Here is a 24,413-nt window from a genome sequence, read left to right as displayed (position 1 = left end):
TATGGTAGAATCCATGAAAGACCTGGGTTCCATGGCTGTGGAGATCTCTTCCATGTCTGTTTCAGCTCGTTGGGGACTGTGGCTGCGCCAGTGGTCGGCCGACATGGAATCCAGGAAAACTGTGGAGTCCCTACCCTACACAGGTCAGGCTCTCTTTGGGGAAGCTTTGGATGCATGGATATCCACGGCTACAGCGGGTAAGTCTCCGTTCCTTCCCTCAGCTGCACCTGCTCCGAAGAAATCCTTCTCTTCATCAGCATCACAGTCCTTTCAGTTTAACAAGCCTAGAAAGGCCAAACCGTCCAATACCTTCTTTAGGGGAGGTTGAGCTAAATCCAAGAAACCTGCTGCGGAAGGTATCAGGAAACTAAGCCTGCTTCCAGTACGCCAAAGTCCTCCACATGACAGTGGGCAACGTGGCCTGGAGGTGGGGCCAGTGGGAGCAAGGCTTAGACAGTTCAGTCACGCCTGGGTATCATGCGGCCTGGATCCCTAGGTGATATTGTGTCCCAGGGATACAGGTTGGAATTTCAAAATCTCCCTCCTCACCGATTTTTCAATTCAGGTTTGCCAGTTCTGCTGGCGGACAGGACTGTCCTACAAGCAGCGGTGCAGAAGTTGGTGGAGGCACAGGTCATTGTGCCAGTACCTCCTCATTTGCAAGCCACGGGTTACTATTCGAACCTTTTTGTGGTACCAAAACCAGATGGTTCGGTCAGGCCCAATCTGAACCTAAAATCACTGAACCCTTTTCTGAATGAGTTCAAGTTCAAAATGGAGTCTCTCAGGGCGGTGATATCAGGTCTGGAAGAGGGGGAATTCCTAGTATCCCTGGATATAAAGGATGCATACCTTCACATTCCGATTTGGCTACCACATCAGGCTTATCTCCATTTTGCATTACTGGACTGTCATTTCCAGTTCCAGGCCCTGCCATTCGGCCTCTCTACACCACCAAGGGTGTTCACCAAGGTGAAGGCGAAGATAATGGTTCTACTCCGAAAACAGGGGGTAAACATCATATCTGGACGATCTACTGATAAAGGCATCATCCAAGGAGGAGCTGTTGCGGTCCATTGCACTCACAACCCGCCTACTCAGAGTCCACGGTTGGATTCTGAACCTTCCAAAATCTAATTTGGAACCAACCTGGAGGTTGTCTTTTCTGGGGATGATCCTCGACACGGAAGTGCAGAGGGTGTTTCTTCCACAGGAAAAGGTGTTGGTGATACAAACAATGGTCCGGAATGTCCTGAAGCCAGCCCGGGTGTCTGTTCATCAATGCATTCACCTTTTGGGAAAGATGGGCGTAAATTTACTAAGATGGGAGTTCTATTTAAAATGGGATGTTGCCCATAGCAACCAATCAGATTCTACTTCTTATGTATCTAGCACCTTCTAGAAGATAATACATGGAATCTGATTGGTTGCTATGGGCAACATCCCATCTTAAATAGAACTCCCATCTTAGTAAATTTACCCCATGGTGGCCTTTTACGAGGCTCTCCAGTATGGGAGGTTCCATGCTCGGGCCTTCCAATCGGATCTCCTGGACAAGTGGTCAGGATCTCATCTACAAATGCACCAGAAAATTAGTCTGTCGCCAAAGGCCAGGATTTCACTCCTCTCGTGGCTCCAATTGCCTCACCTTCTGGAGGGACGCAGGTTCGGGATTCAGGACTGGGTCCTTCTAACCATGGATGCGAGCCTCCGGGGCTGGGGCACAGTCACTCAAGGGGAAACCTTCCAAGGAAGGTGGTCAAGTCTGGAAGCCACCCTGCCGAACAACATCCTCAAACTAAGAGCCGTCTACAACGGTCTTCTTCAGGCGGCCCATATTTTAAGAAATCGGGCCATTCAAGTACAGTCAGACAATGTAAAGACAGTGGCTTACATAAACCGACAGGGCGGAATAAAGAGCAGAGCTGCAATGTCAGGTGACAAGAATCATCCTCATGGCAGAAAAACACACGTTGGCACTCTCTGCAATCTTCATTCCGGGAGTGGACAACTGGGAAGCAGACTTCCTCAGCAGACACGATCTTCATCCGGGGGAGTGGGGTTTCCATCTGGAGGTGTTCAAGGAAATAACAGACCTTTGGGGGTTACCCCAAATAGAAATGATGGCCTCTTGTCTCAACAAGAAGCTTCAATGCTATTGTTCCAGGTTGAGGGATCTACAAGCAGTGGCAGTGGATGCCCTGGTGTCTCCGTGGGTATTCCAGTTGGTGTTAGTGTTTCCACCACACCCGCTCATTCCACGAGTTCTAAAGCTCGTAAGGAGAACAAGAGATCAAGCGATCCTCATTGTTCCAGACTGGCCAAAGCGGGCTTGGAATGCGGACCTTCTGAATCTCTTGCAGGAAAAGCCAATGCCTTTTCCGCTTTGGGAGGACCTGTTGCAGCAGGAGCCATTCACCTATCAAGACTTACCGCAGCTACGTTTGACGGCATGGAGGTTGGACGCCTGATACTAGCTCGGAAAGGCATTCCGAAGAAGGTAATTCCTACCCTGATACAGGCTAGGAAAGGGGTAATGTCTAAACATTACCATCGTATTTGTAAAAAATATGTCTCTTGGTGTGAGTCCAAGAAGTTTCCTGCGGTGGAGTTTCAACTGGGACGTTTTCTCCTCTTCCTGCAGGTAGGTGTGGATATGGGCCTGAGGTTGGGATCTGTGTAGGTCCAGATTTCGTCCCTGTCCATTTTCGTCCAGAAACAATTTGCTGCCCTCCCTGAGGGTCAGGCCTTTTTGAAGGGAGATCTGCACATCCAACCTCCCTTTGTACCGCCTACTGCGCGGACCTTAACGTGGGACCTTTGGGACCTTAACGTGGTGTTGCAGTTCCTCCAATCGGACAGGTTCAAGCCTCTACAGGAAGTTGGGGTCAAATTTCTTACATGGAAGTCTGTCACATTGTTGGACTTAGCTTCTGCTAGACATGTGTCGGAGCTGGGGGCTTTGCCCTGTAATAGCCCATACTAGATCTTCCACGAAGATAGAGCTGAGCTCCGGAAACACGTCAGCAGTTTCTTCCAAAGGTTGTGTTGGCATTTCATATCAACCAACCTATTGTGGTGCCAGTGGCTACTGACTCCTCAATTTCGTCAAAGTTCTTGGATGTTGTGAGGGCTTTGAAAATCTATGTGAAGAGGACTGCTCGTCACAGGAAATCAGACTCTTTGTTTGTCCTTTATGATCCCAAGAAAATTGGGTGTCCTGCTTCAAAGCAGACTATATCTCGCTGGATTAGGTTCACTATCCAGCATGCTTATTCTACGGCAGGATTGGCGTATCCAAAATCTGTTAAGGCCCACTCTACGCGCAAGGTGGGGTCTTACTGGGCGGCTGCCCGGGGTGTTTCGGTGTTACAACTTTGCTGAGCGGCAACTTGGTCTGGGTCGAACATGTTTGCTAAGTTCTACAAGTTCGATACTTTGGCCTCTGATGATCTGAATTTCAGTCAATCAGTTCTGCAGGAGCCTCCGCACTCTCCTACCATTCTGGGAGCTTTGGTACATCCCCATGGTACTAATGTGGACCCCAGTATCCTCTAGGACGTAAGAGAAAATAGGATTTTGGTTACCTACCGGTAAATCCTTTTCTCGTAGTCCCTAGAGGATGCTGGGCGCCCGCCCAGCACTTCGTTTTCCTGCAACCGTTATCTGGTTCAGTACAACTTTGTTTAGTTATGTACTGCATTGTTACTTGGTAAGTAATGTTTCAGCGGTTGCTGAGCTTTTCAAGCTAGTTATCTTGATGTGCCTTGTATGTGTGAGCTGGTATGAATCTCGCCACTATCTGTGTTAAATCCTTCTCTCGAAGATGTCCATCTCCTCGGGCACAGTTTCTAGACTGAGTCTGGTAGGAGGGTCATAGAGGGAGGAGCCAGCCCACACTCTCAAACTCTTAAAGTGCTAAGGGCTCCTGGTGGACCCGTCTATACTCCATGGTACTAATGTGGACCACAGCATCCTCTACGGACTAGGAGAAAATAATTTTCCAGTAGGTAACCAAAATCCTATTTTTTCTTAGCGTGCTACATTTTTAAATAATAAAAATGTGACATAATGTGATAAACCTTATATCTGGATGTTAGGGTCTCCTGCCCTGTGCTGCAACGTCGTCATGGCAACCGGGAGACAAGTGCTAGTGGAGTAACCTGAGCGCAGCTGATACTCCGGTTCGGGTCTTTTGCTGTGCAGTGGTTATAGGCTCTGTGCACGGCAGGGGATCCGGTGCTGGTTTTTGTGCTCACAGTCTGTGAGGTCTGAGTGGGGCGTGGACAGCACCTGCTTTATAAGGCCTCTTTTCAGGGTAAGCAGATGCTGCTGAATCTTTGTTGGTTAGTCAGTTCATGAAAGTTAGCCAGTACTGTGTAGCTTTGTATTTGTTTGTTGCTTACTGCAAATAGGCCTGGGAATTTGGTATTACACTCTGCCAATCCAGACCTAGCAGTAAGACTGGAGTCAGTCGTTTAGCTTGCTGGGGTTCTGTTACTACTCTGTGAACTTAGCAAGTTTGCGGCTGTATTCTAAGACTTGCCTGTCTAATCCTGTCTCACTGTGCTAGGTGTCAGGGGTCAGTTTAGTGGCAGTAAGCTAAAACCTGTGCACTGCAAGTGAGAATTTGGATTGTGGAGATTCTCCTTGTGTCTATCATTCCATCTCTGACCAAGGAGTTTACTGCCACACCCGTTGGTAACCCTTTAGGGTTTTGCTGTTGCCCTTAGCAACAGCATTTCGGGTACTCTACGTATTAAAACACAACATCTTGCTTTTTCCATCTTAGCAGTTCTAATACAAGGGAGATACCCAGTTCCTTAGCCTCTGGGCTTCTCTGTTCACTTTGTGTGTATTTTGTTACCCTATCACCTTCTGTGTACGTTATGTCATATCCCCCAGTTTGTCTGTGAGTCCATCTGTTTTGCATAACAGTTCAAACACCAGTACATTCCTGCAGACACTGGAGTGCATAACAGTTCTGACACCAGTACTTTCCTGCTGGCACTGGTGTGCATAACATATTCAGCAGCCAAATACTCCTGTTGAAATTTTGTGGGAATATGGAGCATACCCCTCAAAATACGTTGCAACAGGTGGTCGATCAGGTGCAGGTCCTGACTCGACAATTTAATGATTTGTCCATTAAAATGCACACCTCCCAGGCTGCTGGCGGAGCTCCCGCAGCAGCAGCACCTGCAGGGGTTAAGGAGCCGAAAGTAAATCTCCCAGATCGTTTTTCTGGAGATCGCTCGCAGTTCTTTTGTTTCAAGGAGAGCTGCAAGCTATACTTCCGGCTTAGGCCTCAGTCTTCTGGGTCGGAGATTCAGCGGGTGGGCATAGTGATTTCCTTGCTACAAGGAGACCCACAGGTCTGGGCATATGGGTTGCAGCCTGACTGTCCATCGCTTAAAAGTGTTGATGCTTTTTTTACGGCACTGGGCATGTTGTATGATGACCCTGACAAGACGGCCTCAGCCGAGGCTCAGATTTCGATCCTTAAGCAAGGGCGCAGGCCAGTTGAGGTTTACTGTACGGAGTTTCGGAGGTTGGCCCATGATACCCAGTGGAATGACCCAGCCCTGAGACACCAGTACCGAAGAGGTCTTTCTAACCAGATAAAGGACCAACTGGTACAATATCCCTTGCCTGATAGCTTGGATCAGCTCATGCAGTTATCCATCCGGGTGGATAGACGGCTGAGAGAGCGTAGGCTTGAAAGGGAGACTGAGATTTCCTTCCTTCCCAAGGGAACCTCAGACTCTGAGGAATTTTCTGAGGAGCCTATGCAGATTGGGGCTACCCGCCTCTCCTCGCGTGAGAAGACGCGGAGGAGACAGCAGGGGTTGTGTTTGTACTGTGGGAATAAAGGTCATGTGGTAGTATCATGCCCAGAAAAGCCGGAAAACTTCAGGGCCTGAGGGTGATGGGAAATATCCTGTCAGGCCAGAAGTCAGAATTTCCCAAGAAGACTTTTATCATTCCGGTGACCTTGAAGATCCTCGGTCAAACTGTCAAGACTGAGGCCTTTGTGGACAGTGGGGCCGACGGGGTTTTTATGGACCGCCAATTCGCCCTGAAACACTCTGTTCCCTTAGTACCCTTGGCATCGGAAATTGAGATTTGTGGGTTAAACGGGGAACCATTATCCCAAGGTAAAATTACCTCTTGCACTAGCCAGATTTCTTTGTTTATTGGAGCCACACACTCTGAAAAATTGTCCTTTTATGTGACTGTCTGTACTTTTGCCCCATTGGTGTTGGGGTTACCCTGGTTAAGGGCCCACAATCCTCAATTTGACTGGGTCTCTGGGGAGATTCTTAGTTGGGGTACTGATTGTTTCAGGAGTTGCTTGAGCCTTCCAGTCAGGCTCTCGCAGCTAAGTTTGCCAGGATTGCCAGGGTGTTATGCAGATTTTGCGGACGTGTTCTCCAAAAAAGTTGCAGAGGTACTACCTCCCCATCGCCCCTATGACTGTGCCATTGATTTGTTGCCAAATGCTAAGCTTCCCAAGAGCAGGTTGTACTCCCTGTCACGTCCTGAGACTCAGGCTATGGCAGAGTACATTCAGGAGAACTTGGCTAAGGGATTTATCAGACCTTCACAGTCTCCAGTTGGGTCGGGGTTCTTCTTCGTGGGTAAAAAGGACGGTTCGTTGCGACCCTGCATCGACTTCAGGGAATTGAACCGTATCACGATTAAAAACTCATACCCATTGCCTCTCATTTCGGTCTTGTTTGACCAGCTTCGTACTGCCACCATTTTTTCTAAGATTGACCTACGCGGTGCGTACAATCTAATCCGAATAAGAGAGGGGGATGAATGGAAGACTGCCTTTAATACCCACTCAGGGCATTATGAATATTTGGTGATGCCTTTTGGGCTCTGTAATGCCCCGGCAGTCTTCCAGGATTTCATGAATGATGTGCTCAGGGAATATTTGGATAGATTCTTAGTTGTATACTTAGATGACATCCTAATCTTCTCCCATTCCCTGGAGGAACATCGGAAGCATGTACGCTTAGTCCTCCAGAAACTCAGAGACCACCGGCTTGGGGCAAAGCTGGAGAAGTGCGAATTTGAAGTTCAGCAAATCGCATTTCTAGGATATATTATCTCCCCAGAAGGTTTCCAAATGGAGGGTTCCAAGGTACAGGCAGTCCTGGATTGGGTGCAGCCCACTAGTTTGAAGGCGCTTCAGCGTTTCCTGGGCTTTGCGAATTTTTATAGACGATTTATCGCTGGATTTTCGTCTATAGTGGCGCCCTTGGTGGCACTCACTAAGAAAGGGGCGGATGTTGCTCACTGGTCTTGTGAGGCTAAAGCGGCTTTTGCCCGTCTCAAAAGGGCATTTGTTTCGGCCAAGGTGCTGCGACACCCAGATCCAGAGCGTCCTTTTGTGGTGGAGGTGGATGCCTCTGAGATGGGTATTGGGGCAGTGCTTTCTCAGATGGGAGTGTCTGATAATCGCCTTCATCCCTGTGCTTACTTTTCCCGTAAATTTTCGCCTGCCGAGATGAATTATGACGTGGGTAACCGGGAATTGTTGGCTATTAAGGATGCACTCGAGGAGTGGAGACACTGGCTTGAGGGGGCTAAGTTTGTGGTCTCAATTCTCACTGACCATAAGAATCTGGCATATTTAGAGTCAGCGAAGCGTCTCAATGCCAGGCAGGCACGATGGGCTTTGTTTTTTGCTCGCTTTAATTTTTTGATAACATATCGCCCTGGGTCAAAAAACATAAAGGCTGATGCGCTCTCGCGGAGTTTTGCTCCAATCCAGGAGACCACCGAGGAGCCATTGCCCATTGTTTCCCCATCATGTATTAAAGTGGGCATTACCCAGGACCTCTTATCATTAGTCCTTAGAGCACAGGAGCAGGCTCCTCCAGACCTTCCGGTAGGTCTTTTGTTTGTGCCTCCTAGGTTAAGACAGCGAGTGTTCCTGGAATTCCATGCCAAGAAGTCGGCAGGTCACCCGGGTATTGCCAGAACTCGGGAGTTGCTATCTAGGGCGGTGTGGTGGCCCTCGGTGGCTAAGGATGTGGATCAGTGGGTTCGGGCATGTGACATCTGTGCCCGAAATAAGACTCCTAGAGGGGTTCCTGTTGGCCCATTACATCCACTCTCTATCCCATCTAAGCCATGGACCCACATTTCAATGGATTTTGTGGTGGACTTGCCCAAATCCTCGGGGATGACAGCCATCTGGGTTGTCGTTGACAGGTTTTCGAAGATGGCGCACTTCGTTCCACTGGTTGGGCTGCCATCAGCCAGACGCCTGTCTGAATTATTTATGCTGCATGTTGTGCGTCTCCACGGGTTGCCACTTGATGTGGTCTCTGACCGCGGATCCCAGTTTGTGGCCAAATTCTGGAGGGCATTTTGTTCCGATCTCCAGATTTCTGTCAGCTTGTCGTCAGGCTACCATCCGCAGTCTAATGGGCAGACTGAAAGGGTGAACCAGTCCTTGGAGCAGTTCCTCAGGTGTTATGTCTCCAAGTGTCAGACTGACTGGGTTGCTCATCTGTCCATGGCGGAGTTTGCCTATAACAACGCGGCTCACTCTGCTACAGGGATCTCTCCCTTCCTTTGTGTGTATGGGCATCATCCTAAGGCCAATTCTTTTGACCCCGTGGACTCCACGCCTGGTGGTTCCTCTGTGGTTTCGGTCCTTAGAGGTATTTGGCGGAAAGTGAAGAAAGCCCTTGTGTCTGTGTCATTAGTGACCAAAAGGGTTTTTGATAAGCGGAAAAGACCCTGCAGCTTCAAATTAGGAGACTTCGTCTGGTTGTCTACCAAGAATTTGAAGTTGAGACAGCCATCTCATAAGTTAGGGCCCCGGTTCATCGGCCCTTATAAGATCACCAGGGTTATCAATCCGGTGGCATTTCAGTTAGATCTGCCCCGTTCTTTGGGTATCAATAAAACATTTCATTGTTCCCTTTTAAAACGGGCGATTAGTAATCCTTCTACCAGTGGAAGACCTTCCCCTCTTCTGATACGTGGCCAGAGGGAGTTTGTTGTTGAAAGGATTCTTGACTCCAAGGTGGTTCGGGGTCGGCTGTCATTTTTGGTGCACTGGAAGGGGTATGGCCCGGAGGAGCGGTCGTGGGTGCGCAGTTGTGATCTTCATGCCCCCAGACTGATACGCTCTTTCTTCTCGCAGTTCCCCGATAAACCCGGTGGTAGGGGTTCTTTGACCCCTCGTCAGAGGGGGGGTACTGTTAGGGTCTCCTGCCCTGTGCTGCCACGTCGTCATGGCAACCGGGAGACAAGTGCTAGTGGAGTAACCTGAGCGCAGCTGATACTCCGGTTCGGGTCTTTTGCTGTGCAGTGGTTATAGGCTCTGTGCACGGCAGGGGATCCGGTGCTGGTTTTTGTGCTCACAGTCTGTGAGGTCTGAGTGGGGCGTGGACAGCACCTGCTTTATAAGGCCTCTTTTCAGGGTAAGCAGATGCTGCTGAATCTTTGTTGGTTAGTCAGTTCATGAACGTTAGCCAGTACTGTGTAGCTTTGTATTTGTTTGTTGCTTACTGCAAATAGGCCTGGGAATTTGGTATTACACTCTGCCAATCCAGACCTAGCAGTAAGACTGGAGTCAGTCGTTTAGCTTGCTGGGGTTCTGTTACTACTCTGTGAACTTAGCAAGTTTGCGGCTGTATTCTAAGACTTGCCTGTCTAATCCTGTCTCACTGTGCTAGGTGTCAGGGGTCAGTTTAGTGGCAGTAAGCTAAAACCTGTGCACTGCAAGTGAGAATTTGGATTGTGGAGATTCTCCTTGTGTCTATCATTCCATCTCTGACCAAGGAGTTTACTGCCACACCCGTTGGTAACCCTTTAGGGTTTTGCTGTTGCCCTTAGCAACAGCATTTCGGGTACTCTACGTATTAAAACACAACATCTTGCTTTTTCCATCTTAGCAGTTCTAATACAAGGGAGATACCCAGTTCCTTAGCCTCTGGGCTTCTCTGTTCACTTTGTGTGTATTTTGTTACCCTATCACCTTCTGTGTACGTTATGTCATATCCCCCAGTTTGTCTGTGAGTCCATCTGTTTTGCATAACAGTTCAAACACCAGTACATTCCTGCAGACACTGGAGTGCATAACAGTTCTGACACCAGTACTTTCCTGCTGGCACTGGTGTGCATAACACTGGACTTTTAAAAAAAAGAAAGAAAGAAAGAAAGAAAGAAAGAAAGAAAGAAAGAAAGAAAGAAAGAAAGAAAGAAAGAAAGAAAGAAAGAAAGAAAGAAAGAAAAACAACCCTTTTCAGTAATTGTTTTTATTTTATTTATTTTTATTTGCATGCACCGAAGTGCAGATTTTTTTTCTCTGATCCATAATAAATGTACTATTTCAAATTTAAAATACATCTTTCAAGTGCCAATATCCCTTCATTCTTCATCTGTTCTGGATAACGTCTTTTGAGAAATACTTTAAAATAGTAGTTTGTTGAAGCATCTAACCTACATATGAATAAAAAAAAATCTGTAAAACATTTTGCACGCATTTTTATTATATTATATAAAAAATCTGATGTTATTTGCATTTTTTATTTTAGCATTGCTTCAGACAAGCACTTTGAGTGCTGCACCTTTTTAAACTAGGAAAGAGCTACAGTAGTACTCTTATTGTTCAATCACTACCGTGTAGACACATTGAAATTAATAGTGAAAGCGTCTCTCCTGTCACACAGGAGCAACTACACCCAGAAAACATTGCTCACAGTGTCTTAAGATTTTCTATTAGGACAAGAACAACACTAAAGCGCCTGTATGATTATTTTTTTTACAAGGATTGTCTAGCCATAAGTATATTGGTGAAGGAGATCTATACTATAGATCTATATAAGTTTATTGCTTTTATAAATTGGGATATGAGAAAATAGGATATTTGGTCACTTACCGTTTAATCCTTTTAAGCAGGCTGGGCAACACTGGACCATGGGATTGCAGGTTGGGCTGGAGTCTGTCACTTAAACTACTGTAGCTTTAAATTGTGAGCTCCTCCCCCTGCAACCCCATAATGCCAGTCTTCTTTAAAAGAGTGCAGGAAGGAGAAGCAGTAACCTAGTAAAACTGTTACAACAATCAAACAAACAAGTAGAGAAAATATGGTCAAGAATCCAAACCTTGCACGACTCAGAATGAGTGAGGGAATGCTGTGGCACCCACAGTGCGTAAGAGAAGAATTCAACGTTAAGTTAACAAAAATCCTATTTTCCTTTGCAGCAAGACAGGGTGACAGTGGACAATGTGACATTCAACAGCTGCCGCTAGGGGAGGGAACGCTCAGACTGCCTGAGTGGAGAACTATACACCCAAAGTGGGTGTCACCAGTGCCGAAAACATGAAAATGGTAAAAATGTGTGTACAGAGGACCAAGCAGCTGGGAAAGACCTTTTCCACTAATGCCCCATTTCGCACTGCCCATGAGATCACTACCACCCAAGTGGAATGTGCTTACACCTATTCTGGTGCAGGTCGCCCTGCACTACAGTAGAATAAGCTCAAGTGATGACAAGTGAATGCAATGTGCAATGGTCTGCTTTGTAGCTGGCCAACCACGTTTATGCGTGTCATAAAGAATAAGCAATGAATCTGTGCAACAGACAGAAGAAGCCTTGTCCAAGTAAATCCGCAGAGCTCGAACTGAATTTCCCAGTGTAAGTGAAAAACAACTTTCTGCCTGAGTGTAGGAACCATACAGAAAATTACTTTATCATCATGGAAGATGAGAAAAGGCAGCTTGCAAGACAAAGCCCCTAACTCGGAAATGCTCTGAGCTGAGCCAACAGCTATAAGAAAAACCAATTTTTCAAGTAATGAATGGAAGATCCGCTCACTGTAAAGGTTCAAACGGAGCCTGTTTGAGAACCAATAGGACCAAATTAAGATCTCACAATGCTACCAGTGGATGGTGTTTGCATACACACCACACAAATGGTTCAGACCTCTGGAAGAAGGGCCTAACATCTTTGGAAGTAAATTGACAGGGCTGAAATCCGTGTTGAAAAAAAAATGAAGCTTTAAAATGGCGTGCAACATGGATGTATGAACTTGTCTCTGTACACACCACAAGATGTAAAACTTTCACACTCTGTAGTCATTTGTACCGAAACTGCTTTCTGGGAATGTTTCATAGTGGGGACTACTGAGGGAGAGGAACATTAGCTTTGAAATACTTGGTCTCAAAAGCCAGGAAGGTTCTCATTTAGAAACAACTTTGTTGTAGCAGGTCTGAACGAAGTGGAAGAACCCACCCGGGTCCTGCCAACATTTTGAGAATGTCGGCGTACCACGGCCAGTCCAAAGCCACTAGGATTAGTGTGACCCATTGATCTTTGATGTGCTTGAATACCCAAGCAGCATTGGAGTCAGAAGAAATAGATATACTAGACGAAAGTCTCACAGAACTGTCATGGTATCCCCTTCAAAAGTAAGCGATTCCCAGGATCTTGCACAAAACTGTGGAACCTTGTAGGTGTGTCAAGAGGCCATGAGATCCACTTGCAGTAGTCCCCACTTCTGAATTAACACAGTTGGAAGAGCTTTGGATTTAGAGACCACGCCCCCCGAAGAAACATTGTTCCACTGAAGAAAATAAGATTTTAAACCTACCGGGAAATCTATTTCACCTAGTCCGTAGAGGATGCTGGGGACTCCGTAAGGACCATGGGGTATAGACTGGCTCCGCAGGAGATAGGGCACCTAAAAAGAACTTTGACTATGGGTGTGCACTGGCTCCTCCCTCTATGCCCCTCCTCCAGACCTCAGTTAGAGAACTGTGCCAAGAGGAGATGGACAATACAAGGCAGGGTTTAGCAATCCAAGGGCAAGATTCATACCAGCCCACACCTGTTAGGCGCCGAGGGTCCGCCCGTCAGTGCGGCCCGGCGCCTAGCAACTAGGGACGCCGCAGGCAGACAGCCGCCGGCTCCCTAGCAACGCTAGACGCCGGGCGCACGGAGCCGCTCAGACCCTAGCAACGGGGACGCCACGGTCGGACCGCGTTCCCCGTTGCTGGGTCTTAATTAATCAGTACAATTGTATCCTGGCCGTGCAGCATGCAGCTGCACGGCATGATTATGTGATTACCCTGTCTGGATCTTGATTGGAGGGCTCCCAAATTTAAGCACTCTCAGGACTTCTCACAGACGCCGGTGATAGCTTCCTGTTTGCTGTGTCAGTTACAGAGAGTTTCCAGTCCTGCTCAATCCGGTTGTTCCTGTCCTCAGTGGTCCTGTACTCGGAAGTTGTCATCTATTCCTGGAGTCCGACCGAGCACCTTTAACATCCTGTGGTGTTCGTGAGTCGCGGCGTAGCCATGTGTTGCGGCTTGACCGCTTACTGTTTATGATTTAGTTTCATTGTGTTCCGGAGCTTTTGCGGAGGATTCCGCTCCCACAAATCCACTCTGGTATCCAGCGGTGCTGGATAGGAGTAACGGATCAGTGGATCTTTGGTTGTCCTTTTCCCTGGCGGTTTGTCCGCACATACTTTTGGTTTAAGTTAGTTAGCTTGTAGCCCCTGGCCTGGTTGCTTAGTCAGAGGGCCCCTTGTTATCACCCTGTCTCGGATTTCCCTTTGTCTCCCATTAAGACCTGAGGGGGCATCGAAGTTGGGCAGACATAATCCGCCCTTCAAACGCGGCTGCCATGGGCTCAAGCAACCATAGTCTCGCAGGGGATTTCTGATAACACGGGCGAGACAACGGAGTTAGGGCGCCAGGGGTTACTAGGCTTTCCTGCTCCCGTAACCAGCATATCTTTCCAGTACTCAGACCTCTGCCATAAGATCTCCTCTGGTCTGGAGTACGGGAATCATAACATTATCACCGGCCAGACTAAAATTTAAAATTAACAGGATTTAATTTTTTCCCTTATTCAGTTGGAAGATTTGTCGGCCTCATGAATCCCACCGGTGTTGGGCCAAATCCTGGCCAGCTTCTAGTTAGCCAGATTCAAGAACTTACTCAGATGGTTCAGGATCTGTCCCTTCGGGTGAGGTCACAGGAAGATCTGTTACGGACTTCCCCGAGGGTCATTCCTGAACCAAAAATGCATTTGCCTGACCGTTTTTCTGGGGATAGAAAGCAGTTTTTTAATTTTAAAGAGTCTTGTAAACTTTATTTTCGTTTAAGACCAGTCTCCTCAGGTACGGAATCTCAGCGGGTTGGAATTATTATTTCCTTACTTCAGGGGGATCCTCAGACCTGGGCTTTTGGTTTAAGAACAGACGATCCGGCTTTATTGTCTGTAGACGCCTTTCTGGGGTCTTTAGGGCTATTGTATGACGACCCTGATAGAGAGGCATCCGCCGAGAGTCAGTTGCGTGCTCTCAGACAGGGTAGGAATCCCGCAGAGATTTATTGTACGGAGTTTCGCCGTTGGTCGAACGACTGTGGATGGAATGACCCAGCCCTGCGCAGTCAGTTTCGCCTCGGCTTATCCGAGTCTATAAAAGACAGTCTCCTTCAGTATCCGGCTCCTGAGACTCTCGATAAACTCATGGAGCTCTCTATTAAGATTGATCGTCGTCTCAGAGAGCGGAGGGCTGAAAAAGGAGCATCTGTCGGGTCTACTCCTTGTGTTTTTTCCATTCCTGTGGACATAGAGGAGCCCATGCAGATAGGCCTCTCCAAACTGTCTCCTGAAGAAAGAACCAGAAGGCAAAATTCTGGTCTTTGTTTATACTGTGGAGGTAAGGGACATTTTGCCCGTAGTTGTCCGAACAAGTCGGGAAACGCCTCGACCAAGTGATTTGTGAGGGGGTTCACTTTGGTCTGCAGCTTATCTCCTCAAATAATTCACTGTTAGTTCCAGCTAAAGTTTCCTTTGGCAGCCTCTGTTCCTCGGTCTCGGCTTTTGTGGACAGTGGAGCTGCAGGGAACTTTATGGATTTAACATGGGCCAAGGCCTTAGGTATTCCTCAGTTAGCCTTGGGTAGGTGTGTCACCATGCATGGTTTAGATGGGAGTCCCTTGTCCAATGGGGTTATTTCTCTCTGTACACCTCCTGTTCTACTTTCGGTAGGAGCTCTGCATTCTGAAAAAATTGAGTTTTTCCTTACCCATTGCCCAGCAGTTCCAGTGGTTCTGGGTCACCCTTGGCTGGCCTTTCATAATCCCATCATTGATTGGCAGTCGGGGGAGATCTCACAATGGGGTACCATCTGTAATAAGGAATGTATTACGCTTCCCATCAGAATAGCTGCTGTCATTCCCGCACTCATTCCTGTGGAATACCAGGATTTTGTTGATGTATTTTCCAAGGGCAATGCGGACATTCTGCCTCCCCATAGGCCTTATGATTGTGCTATTGAGCTAATTCCTGGTGCCACTTTGCCTAAGGGAAGGTTATATGCATTGTCCGGACCAGAAACTGTGGCCATGAATGAATATGTTAAAGAAAGCCTAGGGAAAGGATTTATCAGGCCGTCTAAATCCCCTTTAAGTGCAGGCTTCTTCTTTGTGGAGAAGAAGGATGGATCACTCAGACCTTGCATTGACTTTAGAGCCTTGAATAAGATCTCAGTAAAAAATACTTACCCTTTGCCGCTGATTTCTGTCCTCTTTGATCAGCTACGTTCGGCTGTGATTTTTTCTAAGATTGACCTGAGAGGAGCATATAACCTCATCCGGATCAAGTCAGGGGATGAGTGGAAAACGGCATTCAGTACTCAGTCGGGTCACTATGAGTATCTGGTTATGCCATTCGGCCTGTCTAACGCTCCGGCAGTTTTCCAGGATCTCATTAACGATGTGCTCCGTGAATTTCTTGGAAGATTCGTTGTAGTCTACTTAGACGATATTTTGATATATTCTGACTCTATAGAACAACATGTTACCCAGGTGCGTCAGGTTCTAAAAAAATTACGTGAAAATCACCTATATGCCAAGCTGGAGAAGTGTGAATTTCATGTCACGGAGGTATCCTTTTTAGGGTACATCATTTCCCCTCGGGGATTCTGTATGGAACCAAAGAAGCTCCAAGCCATCCTTAGTTGGGCGCAACCCACCAACTTAAAAGCAATTCAGCGCTTTTTAGGGTTTGCGAATTACTATAGAAGATTTATTCACTCTTTCTCCGACCTAGTTGCTCCCATTGTGGCACTGACTAAGAAGGGAGCAGATCCTACCAACTGGTCACGTGAAGCTGAGTTATCTTTTCAGGCCTTGAAACAAGCCTTTGTCTCAGCCCCAGTCCTCAGACATCCCAACCCAGAATTGCCTTTCATTGTTGAGGTTGATGCCTCGGAGGTTGGAGTAGGGGCTATCCTATCTCAGAAGGATCCGGATTCTCTAGAATTACATCCTTGTGCCTTTATGTCTAGGAAATTCTCATCTGCTGAATCCAACTACGATGTTGGTAACCGGGAATTACTGGCTATTAAATGGGCTTTCGAGGAGTGGAGGCATTGGCTTGAAGGAGCCACTCATACCATTTCAGTTTTGACTGATCACAAAAATCTTCAATACATTGAATCAGCTAAACGGCTGAATGCCCGGCAAGCTCGTTGGGCTTTATTTTTTACTCGTTTCAAGTTCATTATCACCTTCAGGCCAGGTTCCAAGAATACCAAGGCAGATGCCCTGTCACGCAGTTTTCTTCCAGTTCAAGACAATAGTCCTGTTACTCCCATACTTCCGTCTTCAGTCATTCGGGCAGGCCTCACACAAGATTTATTTACCCAGTTAAAGCAGCTTCAACATCAAGCTCCTGGAAATACTCCTGCTGGTCGTCTTTATGTCCCCGAGTTTTTGAGAGCAACTGTTTTGACGGAGTTTCATGATAGCAAAGTTGCCGGGCATCCAGGGATCGCCAAAACTTTTGAATTAGTTTCCCGCTCGGTATGGTGGCCTGGTCTTTCCAAAGACATTAAGGAGTTTGTTTTTTCTTGTCAGGTCTGTGCACAGCATAAGGTTCCCCGTTCCTTGCCTATCGGTCAACTTATGCCCTTGAATGTTCCTCTTAGGCCATGGTCTCATATTTCCATGGATTTTGTGGTGGACCTCCCTCTGTCAGCCGGATGCCGAGTCATATGGGTGGTAGTGGACCGTTTTAGCAAAATGGCCCATTTCATTGCTCTTCCCCGATTGCCATCTGCCCAGGGATTGGCAGTCTTGTTCCTCCGCCATGTTTTCAGACTCCATGGGTTACCCACTGATACTGTTTCTGATCGGGGTCCACAATTCATTGCACAATTTTGGAAGTCTTTTTGTGCCTCATTAAAGATGAAATTATCTTTAACGTCTGGCTACCATCCCCAATCCAACGGGCAGACTGAGCGAGTTAATCAATCATTAAAACAATATTTGCGTTTGTACTCGGCCAAACTCCAAAATGACTGGTCTGAGTTTCTTCCGTTGGCGGAGTTTGCTTACAACAATGCCTGTCATTCCTCCACCAATGTGTCTCCATTTTTTACAGTTTTTGGTTTTCACCCCAGAGCTAATTCCTTTTTTCAACATTCCTCTGTCTCCTCACTGACCTTGACCTCTCATCTCAAACTCATTTGGAGAAAAGTGCACCTGGCTCTCAGAAAAGCGGCATTTCGGGAGAAAAAAATTTCTGACAGGCTCCGGCGGCCGTGCACTTTTAAAGTAGGAGATAGGGTATGGTTGTCGACTCGCAACATTAAACTTCGACAAACCTCAGCCAGATTGGGTCCTAAATTTATTGGACCATTTCATATTATCAAAAAAGTCAATCCAGTTGCTTTCCGGTTACGTTTACCAAAAACTTTACGGATCGGAAATACCTTCCATTGCTCCTTGTTAAAACCATATGTTTCGTCCAGTAGATTTCCTCGCAAGATCTCTCAGGGGAAATCACCAATAGATGTACAGGGTCAGCAGGAGTTCTTGGTGGAGAAGGTTCTCGATTCCAAGTTGTCCCGGGGTCGGCTTTATTTTTTGGTACATTGGAGAGGTTATGGTCCAGAAGAAAGGTCTTGGGTCCTGGATGAGGATCTCCATGCCCCGAGGCTCAAAAGGGCATTTTTTCGAGAATTTCCTCAGAAACCTGGCCTTAGGGGTTCCTTGACCCCTCCTCAAGGGGGGGGTACTGTTAGGCGCCGAGGGTCCGCCCGTCAGTGCGGCCCGGCGCCTAGCAACTAGGGACGCCGCAGGCAGACAGCCGCCGGCTCCCTAGCAACGCTAGACGCCGGGCGCACGGAGCCGCTCAGACCCTAGCAACGGGGACGCCACGGTCGGACCGCGTTCCCCGTTGCTGGGTCTTAATTAATCAGTTCAATTGTATCCTGGCCGTGCAGCATGCAGCTGCACGGCATGATTATGTGATTACCCTGTCTGGATCTTGATTGGAGGTCTCCCAAATTTAAGCACTCTCAGGACTTCTCACAGACGCCGGTGATAGCTTCCTGTTTGCTGTGTCAGTTACAGAGAGTTTCCAGTCCTGCTCAATCCGGTTGTTCCTGTCCTCAGTGGTCCTGTACTCGGAAGTTGTCATCTATTCCTGGAGTCCGACCGAGCACCTTTAACATCCTGTGGTGTTCGTAAGTCGCGGCGTAGCCGTGTGTTGCGGCTTGACCGCTTACTGTTTATGATTTAGTTTCATTGTGTTCCGGAGCTTTTGCGGAGGATTCCGCTCCCACAAATCCACTCTGGTATCCAGCGGTGCTGGATAGGAGTAACGGATCAGTGGATCTTTGGTTGTCCTTTTCCCTGGCGGTTTGTCCGCACATACTTTTGGTTTAAGTTAGTTAGCTTGTAGCCCCTGGCCTGGTTGCTTAGTCAGAGGGCCCCTTGTTATCACCCTGTCTCGGATTTCCCTTTGTCTCCCATTAAGACCTGAGGGGGCATCGAAGTTGGGCAGACATAATCCGCCCTTCAAACGCGGCTGCCATGGGCTCAAGCAACCATAGTCTCGCAGGGGATTTCTGATAACACGGGCGAGACAACGGAGTTAGGGCGCCAGGAGTTACTAGGCTTTCCTGCTCCCGTAACCAGCATATCTTTCCAGTACTCAGACCTCTGCCATAAGATCTCCTCTGGTCTGGAGTACGGGAATCATAACAACACCAATCATACCATGTAACCTGGAACATACATAACCAGTTAACAGTATGAACAAACAACAGTAACGGTCCAAGACCAATGTCAACTGTAACATAACCCTTATGTAAGCAACAACTATATACAAGTCTTGCAGAGTTTCCGCACTGGGACGGGCGCCCAGCATCCTCTACGGACTAGGAGAAATAGATTTACCGGTAAGTTTAAAATCTTATTTTCTCTTACGTCCTAGAGGATGCTGGGGACTCCGTAAGGACCATGGGGTTTATACCAAAGCATCCAATCGGGCGGGAGAGTGCGTATGACTCTGCAGCACTGACTGAGCAAACGCTAGGTCCTCATCAGCCAGGGTATCAAACTTGTAGAATTTAGCAAAAGTGTTTGACCCCGACCAAGTCGTTGCTCGGCAAAGTTGTAATGCCGAGACACCTCGGGCAGCTGCCCAAGAAGAGCCCACCTTCCTAGTGGAATGGGCCTTAACCGAATTTGGTACCGGCAATCCAGCCGTAGAGTGAGCCTGCTGAATTGTATTACAGATCCAGCGAGCAATAGTCTGCTTTGAAGCAGGAGCGCCAATCTTATTGGCCGCATACAGGACAAACAGAGCCTCTGTTTTCCTAATTCTGGCCGTCCTGGCTACATAAATTTTTAAGGCCCTGACTACGTCCAGGGATCTGGAATCCTCCAGGTCACCTGTAGCCACAGGCACCACAATAGGTTGATTCATATGGAACGAAGAAACCACTTTAGGCAAAAATTGCGGACGTGTCCTCAATTCAGCTCGATCCACATGAAAAATCAAGTAGGGGCTCTTGTGTGACAAAGCCGCCAATTCTGACACTCGCCTTGCTGATGCTAAGGCCAACAACATGACCACCTTCCAGGTAAGAAATTTCAACTCAACCTTGTTAAGCGGTTCAAACCAGTGTGATTTTAGGAACTGCAACTGCAACACCACGTTCAGGTCCCATGGTGCCACTGGAGGCACAAAAGGGGGCTGAATGTGCAACACTCCTTTTACAAACGTCTGGACTTCTAGAAGAGCAGCCAATTCCTTCTGAAAGAAAATCGAGAGGGCCGAAATCTGTACCTTAACCGAGCCTAATTTCAGGCCCATATCCACTCCTGTCTGTAGGAAGTGGAGAAGACGACCCAGATGAAAATCTTCCGTAGGTGCATTCTTGGTCTCACACCAAGACACATACTTTCGCCAGATACGGTGATAATGTTTTACCGTCACCTCCTTCCTAGCCTTTATTAAAGTAGGGATGACCTCTTACGGAATCCCCTTTTTCGCTGGGATTCGGCGTTCAACCACCATGCCATCAAACGTAACCGCGGTAAGTCTTGAAATACACAGGGCCCCTGCTGCAACAGGTCTTCCCTCAGAGGAAGAGGCCAGGGATCTCCTGTGAGCCTCTCTTGTAGATCCGAGTACCAGGCCCTTCGAGGCCAGTCTGGGACAACGAGTATCGTCTGTACTCTTCTTCGTCTTATGATCCTCAACACTTTCGTGATGAGAGGAAGAGGAGGGAACACGTAGACCGATTCGAACACCCACGGTGTTACCATTGCGACTACTGCTACTGCCTGAGGGTCCCGAGACCTGGCGCAATACTACCAAAGTTTTTTGTTGAGACGTGACGCCATCATGTCTATTTGAGGAGTTCCCCAAAGACGCGTTACGTCTGCAAAGACTTCTTGATGAAGTCCCCACTCTCCTGGATGGAGATCGTGTCTGCTGAGGAAGTCTGCTTCCCAGTTGTCCACTCCCGGAATGAAGACAGCCGACAGAGCGCTTACATGATTTTCCGCCCAGCGAAGTATCCTTGTGGCTTCCGCCCTCGCGACTCTGCTTCTTGTCCCGCCTTGGCAGTTCACATGAGCCACTGCTGTGACATTGTCTGATTGAATCAGAACCAGTAGGTTTAGAAGAAAACTCTCCGCTTGTCGAAGGCCGTTGTAAATGGCCCTGAGTTCCAACACATTGATGTGTAGACAGGACTCCTGGTCTGACCAAAGACCCTGAAAAGTCTTTCCCTGTGTGACCGCTCTCCATCCTCGGAGGCTCGCGTCCGTGGAAACCAGGATCCAATCCTGAATTCCGAACCTGCGACCCTCCAGGAGGTGCGCACGTTGCAACCACCACAGGAGGGACACTCTGGTCCCTGGAGACAGAGTTATTTTCCGATGTAAGCGCAGATGGGACCCGGATCACTTGTCCAGAAGTTCCCATTGAAAAGTCCTTGCATGGAACCTTCCGAAGGGAATGGCCTCGCAGGCCGCCACCATTTTCCCCAGAACTCGAGTGCATTGGTGAACTGACACCCTTTTCGGTTTTAGCAGGTCTCTGACCATGTTCTTGGGCTTTCTCTATTGGGATGAAGACCTTCATTGGTTTTGTATCCAGTATCATACCTAGGAACGGTAGTCGAGTTGTCGGAATCAACTGTGACTTCGGTAGATTTAGAATCCAACCGTGTTGCTGGAGCACTCTCAAAGAGAGCGCCACACTACTCAGCAATTTCTCCCTTGACCTCGCTTTTATCAGGAGATCGTCCAAGTATGGGATAATTGTGACTCCATGCTTGCGCAGGACCACCATCATTTCTGCCATTATCTTGGTGAAAATCCTCGGGCCGTGGAAAGTCCAAACGGCAACGTCTGAAATTGGTAATGACAATCCTGTACAGCGAATCCCAGGTATTCCTGATGGGGGCCATACATGGGGACATGAAGGTACGCATCCTTTATGTCCAGAGAAACCATAAACTCCCCCTCCTCCATGTTGGCTATTATCGCTCTGAGAGATTCCATTTTGAATTTGAATCTTTTTATGTACAGATTTAGGGATTTCAGATTCAAAATAGGTCTGACCGAACCGTCCGGTTTCGGGACCACAAATAGGGTTGAATAGTAACCTCTTCCCTGCTGGTGCAGTGGAACCTTGATTATTACTTGCTGTATACACAGCGTTTGAATTGCAGCTAACACTACATCCCTTTCTGATGTGGAAGCTGGTAGGGCCGATTTGAAGAATCGGCGCGGGGCACCTCCTCGAATTCCACTTTCTAACCCTGGGAAACTATTTCCAACACCCAGGGATTCAGGCCCGAACTGACCCAGGCCTGACTGAAAAGTCGAAGACGTGCCCCGACCGGTGCAGACTCCCTCAGGGGAGCCCCAGCGTCATGCTGTGGGTTTTGGAGCAGCCGGGGAGGACTTTTGTTCCTGGGCACCTGCCGAAGCAGGTGCTCTCTTGCCTCTGCCTTTACCTCTAGCGAGGAAAGAGGATCCCCGACCTCTTTTGGACTTGTGCGACCGAAAGGACTGCATCTGATAGGGTGTTACTTTCTTTTGCTGTTTGGAAATATATGGTAAAAAATTTGATTTACCTGCTGTAGCTGTGGAAACCAGGTCCGTCAGCCCATCCCCAAACAATACATCCCCCTTATAGGGTAGTACTTCCATGTGTTTCTTGGAATCCGCATCACCCGTCCATTGGCGAGTCCATAAGGATCTTCTCGCTGAGATAGACATAGCATTGGCCCTAGAAGCTAGCAATCCAATGTCCCTTTGAGCATCCCTCATAAATAAGACTGCATCTTTAATATGGGCTAGAGTTAGGAATATAGTATCCTTATCCATATTATCAAATTGATCTGTCAGCTCATCTGTCCAAGCTGCAATTGCGCTACACACCCATGCCGACGCAATTGTCGGTCTTAACACAGCGCCCGTATGAGAATAAATACACTTTAAGGTAGTTTCTTGCCTGCGATCTGCAGGGTCCTTAAGGGCCGCTGTGTCAGGAGACTGTAGCACCACTTTCTTGGACAAGCGCGTCAGGGCCTTGTCCACAGTGGGGGGTGATTCCCAAATCTCCCTGTCCTGCTTAGGGAAAGGGTATGCCATATAAATTCTTTTGGGGATCTGCGGCCTCTTATCCGGAGTCTCCCAAGCTTTTCCAAATAATTCATTTAATTCATGAGATGTGGGAAAGTTAATAATCTGTTTCTTTTCCTTAAACATGTGTACCCTTGTGTCGGGGACCGAGGGTTCATCCACAATATGCAACACATCCCTTATTGCCACAATCATACGTTGAATGGTTTTAGTCACCCTAGGGTGCAATTTTACTTCGTCATAGTCGACACTGGATTCAGAATCCGTGTCGGTAGTAGTGTCTTGTGTTAAGGGACGCTTTTGAGACCCCGACGGGCCCTGTGAGTCGGTCCAATCTGAGGATTGACCCCCTGATGTCCCCCCTAAACCAGCCTTATCAAGCCTTTTATGTAAAGATGCCACACTTGCATTCAACATATGCCACATGTCCATCCAATCTGGAGTCTGCACAACCGACAGGGACACACCACTCATTTGCTCCACCTCCTCCTTGGAGAAGCCTTCCGCCTCAGACATGTCGACACACACGTACCGACACCCCACACACACAGGGATTAAACTATAAGAGGACAAAACCCCAACCAGGTCCTAAGGAGAGACAGAGAAAGAGTATGCCAGCACACACCAGCGCTTAAAAACACTGGAAAAAATATGTCCAGATAGCACTTTTTTTTATATGTATATATTATGCCAATTCCCACTCACTGCGTCGCTAATGTGCCCCCCTCCTCTTTTTTTCCAGCCTGTGTTCAGCAGGGGAGAGACCAGGGAGCCAGCGTTTTCCTCATGCAGCTTTCTGTGGAGAAAATGGCGCTGGTTAGTGCTGAGGATCAAGCCCCTCCCACCCAACGGCGGGCTTCGGTCCCAGTGATTTTTCAAGAAAATGGCGGGGGATCATAGATTTACTGCCTCCGCAGTCTAATCCAACCGTATTTGTGCCAAATGTGAGGTTTATTGCTGCCCAGGGTGCCCCCCCCCCCCTGCGCCCTGCACCCTCAGTGCTGCTCTGTGTGTGTGTGACTGGGAGCAATGGCGCGCAGCTTACCGCTGCGCACCTTACCTCATGAAGATCTGATGTCTTCCGCCGCCTAAGAAGTCTTCTGCCTTCTCTATCCGGCTTCTATCTTCGGCATCTGTGAGGAGGACGGCGGCGTGGCTCCGGGACGAACCCCAGGTGAGACCTGTGTTCCGACTCCCTCTGGAGCTAATGGTGTCCAGTAGCCTTAGAAGCAGTGCCCAACTTGAAAAGCCAGCTCTGCTTCTCTCTCCTCAGTCCCACGATGCAGGGAGCCTGTTGACAACAGGACTCCCTGAAAATAAAAAACCTAACAAAATTATTTTTCCACAGAAAACTCTGGAGAGCTCTCTGCAGTGCACCCATTCTCCTCTGGGCACAAGATCTAACTGAGGTCTGGAGGAGGGGCATAGAGGGAGGAGCCAGTGCACACCCATAGTCAAAGTT

At 48.0% G+C, this 24,413-nt stretch overlaps 1 protein-coding gene across 5 annotated transcripts in view; it reads right to left on the bottom strand.

The window, feature by feature from the left end:
• Positions 1–10,273: 10,273 nt before the first annotated feature.
• PDE4DIP (phosphodiesterase 4D interacting protein) overlaps positions 10,274–24,413 on the bottom strand; it is a 1,081,329-nt gene continuing 1,067,189 nt past the window's right edge. For all 5 annotated transcript variants that reach the window (XM_063940306.1, XM_063940302.1, XM_063940304.1 and 2 more), the window contains one exon: positions 10,274–10,473. In XM_063940306.1, coding sequence (XP_063796376.1) covers positions 10,444–10,473 — 30 coding nt within the window. In that variant the 3' untranslated portion in view covers positions 10,274–10,443. The remainder of the gene's footprint in view (positions 10,474–24,413) is intronic.

Source organism: Pseudophryne corroboree, chromosome 9 (genome assembly GCF_028390025.1).
Source record: "Pseudophryne corroboree isolate aPseCor3 chromosome 9, aPseCor3.hap2, whole genome shotgun sequence".
Lineage (NCBI taxonomy): Eukaryota > Metazoa > Chordata > Amphibia > Anura > Myobatrachidae > Pseudophryne > Pseudophryne corroboree.
The sequence above is the reverse complement of the archived record's forward strand: the minus strand, read 5'-3'. Positions and strand labels throughout refer to the sequence as shown.